At 36.1% G+C, this 4,331-nt stretch overlaps 1 protein-coding gene across 5 annotated transcripts in view; it reads right to left on the bottom strand.

The window, feature by feature from the left end:
* The window catches only part of Phf8 (PHD finger protein 8), a 117,372-nt gene that overhangs the window by 69,522 nt on the left and 43,519 nt on the right, over nucleotides 1-4,331 (bottom strand). For all 5 annotated transcript variants that reach the window (XM_031369102.1, XM_031369074.1, XM_031369110.1 and 2 more), the window contains exon 9: nucleotides 207-294. In XM_031369102.1, coding sequence (XP_031224962.1) covers nucleotides 207-294 — 88 coding nt within the window. The remainder of the gene's footprint in view (nucleotides 1-206; nucleotides 295-4,331) is intronic.

Here is a 4,331-nt window from a genome sequence, read left to right as displayed (position 1 = left end):
GATGAAGGCTCACAACTTATTTGTACAGCTACATTGTGTACTCATATACATAAAATAAATAAATCTTTTTTTTAAAAAAGCAAAAAACTCAAAAAGCCCAAGATCTTTCCCTTTCTTGTTGTCTTCATCATACTATACTGCATTCCTTACTCAAAGGACTTACACAAGGACTATAACACACAAGAACGGACAATGTCAGAACTCACTTGAGTTGCATTTCAATGTTAAGGCTGTGTAAGAAGTTCCCTCCAAATGCTAAGCAGTCCACGGGTGTTAACACAGCATGTATCCATCCTGTAGTATAAAGAAGGCAAAAATCACAGCTAGCAGAAGGCTTTTCTTTCTTTGGACACCTAACTGACTAGTCAGTTTAGCCTTCACACCTTAAAAATAGCTTACCAATGATTCAAAATACATTTTTTTTACCGTGGCAATAACTAGTATACCCTAAACAGAATCAACTTATGAAGTTAATGCATCTCTTTCCACTTGAATTATCTTTCTGATGCTTCACCCTTCTTCTCTAAAAGAACATCACTCTATTCCTAGAACCACTCTTTCTAAAATGCACACCACTAAAACACAATTATTCACTCCCCTTGCCTTTAATTTTTCAATATTATGTTTTCATAAATCCTTTCCATATTCATCTCCCTTCTCCATCCATCTATCCAGAAGATTTGTGTCCCTCATCTCTCATACTGGTTAGTATTCCAAACTGTTTTTTTATACCTCTAGGTACAACTAAAACCTTTCAAACTGATAAAACTGTATCATCAATAATCTGTGATGTTACACACACTCACACTCACATACACAAACACACACACACACACACACAATGTAGCAACTACTAAAATCAAAACAAAACTAGAGCAAATAAACAATTAGAACCACTGAAAAACGAAGCAAATTCTAAACCTAAAAATTCACTTAAAAAGATTCATTTGATCATAACAAACCAACCTTGAAAAAGATATACAAAGTTAGAAGACTGACAAATCCCAACTTTAAGATCCAAAAATAAACCCATATATGCTCAGTTAACTTTTCCTGGTTTGTTTTTTCACTTGATTTTTGGTTTTGTAATACTGTGGAGCAAGCTCAGGGCCTTGGACATACTAGGCAATACTCCACTACTGAACTACAACTTGAACTGTAAATCAACCAGTGACAATGACGAAGGAGAAATATCAAGAAAATTCAATGAAGAAAGAAGGTTTCAGTATACTCTGGATGAAGCAGATGTCAACATGCCAAAGAATAAAACTGGGCTCTTGCCTCAACCTGTATATAAAAACTAACTCAATTTTAATAAAATATGTAAATATAATAACCAAAACTAAACTGAAAACAGTGACACATACCTATAATCCCAACACTCAGAAAGCTAAGGCAGGAAGATGACAGGTTTAAGACTAGCTGAACTACATGTCTGAGTAAGACAATGTGTCAAAAGAAACTATAAAATACTTATATTTTTCCTTGAATTCCCAATACTTGTAGATATAATCATATCAATCAAAAATTTAAGGCAGTAATATCACAGGTTTGAGGCCTTGGAGATAGAGATAGACTGAGCACAGCCTGAGTGAGACAAAAGAAAAAAAAAAGAAAAGCCAACAAAAAAACCCCAGATTAACTGGACAGAATTAATAGCATTCATATTTTATGAGACACTATTAGAGAATGTGAAAAGACTCAAGTCTTTCTGGGAGCTATAGGCAGATAATTTAATAGCTCCTATGAGAGAGGAAGTCGCTGTCACTGGTAAAATAATCCCCAACCACGAAACCCTACTTAAATGCAGTGAAGCACACAAAGATGTTAAAGTAGGAGGGATACCTTAGGGGAAGAAGAGATTGAACAGCAGGGAAAGAGAGATAAGAAAAAATAATGGGGTACATGAAGTACACATATGTGTATATGTGTTAAGTTGTCAATGAATCAATTTAATGTATTAAAAGACAATGTCAAGCCAGGTGGTAGTGGCACATGACTTTAATCCCAGCATTCAGGAGGCAAAGGCAGGCAGATCTCTGTGAGTTCAAAGACAGCCCGGCAACATAGAGAAACCCTGTTAAAAAAGAAAAAAATTAAAAATTCAAAAAGGAAAGAAAGAAAAGAATAATGTCAAAAGACAAGCTCAAGAATAAGAAAAATATTTTTAAACAATATATCTGATAAAGGTACAAAAATATAATTCATGTAATAGTCGTCGTGTGATGGTCACTGTGTGATGGCACTGGGTGATTTAATAATTAAATAGTATTTAATTAAAACTATTTATAAACAGTTATGCTGTTATTACTATTTAAGAATAAGTAGCCAGGAGGTAGTGGCGCACGCCTTTAATCCCAGCGCTTGGGAGGCAGAGTCAGGTGAATTTCTGAGTTCAAGGCCAGCCTGGTCTACAGAGTGAGTTCCAGAACAGCCAGGGCTACCCAGAGAAACCCTGTCTCGAAAACCCCCTCCAAAAAAAAAGAAAAAAGAAAAAAAAAAGAATAAGTAAAGGATTTCACAAAAAATAAAAAACAAAGATCTATAAATTACAGAAGTATTTTTGCAAGATGGTCAACATGAATAGTCATTAGGGAAACACAAACTAGAACCATGGTGTTATATTTTACTCCCACTAGGATTGCTATGATCATAAAGACAGAAATGACAATTATTGGAGAAGATATGAGCAAACTGGAACCCTTATACTTTGCTACTTGGAATGTAAAATAGTGCACATTATCTACTTTGATAATAGCTTGGCAATTCCTCAAAAAGACAATGTATTGAGTTACCACATGATAGAGTCAATCCTCTACCAAGCAAATACACAAGAAAATTGAAAATACAAGCCAAATATCCCTTGCCTAAAATACTTCAAATCAGGAATGTTTCAGACTTGAGACATCTTTAAAATTTTATAATATCTACAAATATATATATATATATATATAGATAGATAGATAGATAGATAGATATAGAGAGATATAGATATAGATATATCTTGAAAGTAAAAAGTTATTCTGGGAATGAGATACTTGTTTATGACCTGAATATACTTTATACAAAGAGCCTGAAGTAAAATTTACATACTTTAATGCACTTATGTATTGCAGGGTATTTGATAACTCTGTGAACTTCAAGATTGTGTTACACCCTGAGATTGTGTTATTTATTTAAGAAAAACCTGTAGCTAGTTGTGGTGGCTCAGCCTTAGCACACACCTTTAATCCCTCTGGCTGGAATACAAACATGCCTTTAGGCCATACCTTTAATCCCAAACAATGAAGGTAAAGTTAGTTTGTAGAAGGAAGCAGCTATGTTTACAACCAATGTCTAATTGAGTGAGAAAGATCTGACAGAATAGAATATGCACAACTCTCTTGAGTAGAGAAAGGGGAGCTACTTAAGGGGCAGTGCAGAGAGAGGAAGGAGACAGTTTTACAGAGATAGGTTGCAGACAAAGAACTACCAAGACACAGATGAAGATAGAAGGAGCCTAAGAACGAGAAGCAGATTAGGACAGACTGCCACAGTTAGTAAGACACCAAGCAGATCCGTTCAGGAAACGGCAAGAGAAGCCAGATTGAATCCGTCAGTTTGAAGAGCTTTGAGCCAAAACAGCTGTTGAACTAGCCAGCTAGAATTCAGAAAGAACTAGGAAGGGGAGATCTTATTCAGCAGTAAATCTCAGAGGCTGAAAACATTCTAGGCCTAGAAAACATTGTATTGAGGCTTGAAGCTTCCAGAAGTAGGCCTTGGTTAGCAGACAGAGGAGGTAAGCCTCAAAGATGACGATTACACTGGGTGAATAAAAGTTATTTTTACATTTATGTCTGAGCATGATCTCAACACATTTGTCAGATGATGTGAAATTTTCTATTTACAAGGTTGCTTTGGCTCTCAAAGGGTTTCGGAGCTAAGGAGAAGGCTCTGTCAATAAAGTACTTGCCATGCAAGCATGAGGACCTAAATTCAGATCTCAAGCACCCATGTAAAAATCTAAGCATGGCAGCCCATGTCTCTAACTTGGGCACTGCAGAGCTTGGAGAAAGGACGACTCATCAGGCTTGTTACATCTAGTCTAGTTTAGTGAGAAATTATTTCTCAAAAAAAAAAAAAAATAAGGTGATGGGCTAGAGATGGCTTGAAGATTAAGAGCATTGGCTGCTCTTCCAGAGGACCAGGCCCCAATTCCCAGAACCTACATGGCAGCTCACAACTATCTCTAACTCCAGTTCCAGGGAATTCAATTGCCATCTTTGGCCCTCCAGGGGGAATAAGGCAAGCACTTGCCGCACATCATTACATTAAAGTAAAAGATTTCTTTA

The sequence above is a fragment of the Mastomys coucha genome, chromosome X (assembly GCF_008632895.1).
Source record: "Mastomys coucha isolate ucsf_1 chromosome X, UCSF_Mcou_1, whole genome shotgun sequence".
Classification (NCBI taxonomy): Eukaryota; Metazoa; Chordata; class Mammalia; order Rodentia; family Muridae; genus Mastomys; species Mastomys coucha.
Note: the sequence above shows the minus strand (reverse complement) of the source record. Positions and strands in the feature narration are given on the sequence as shown.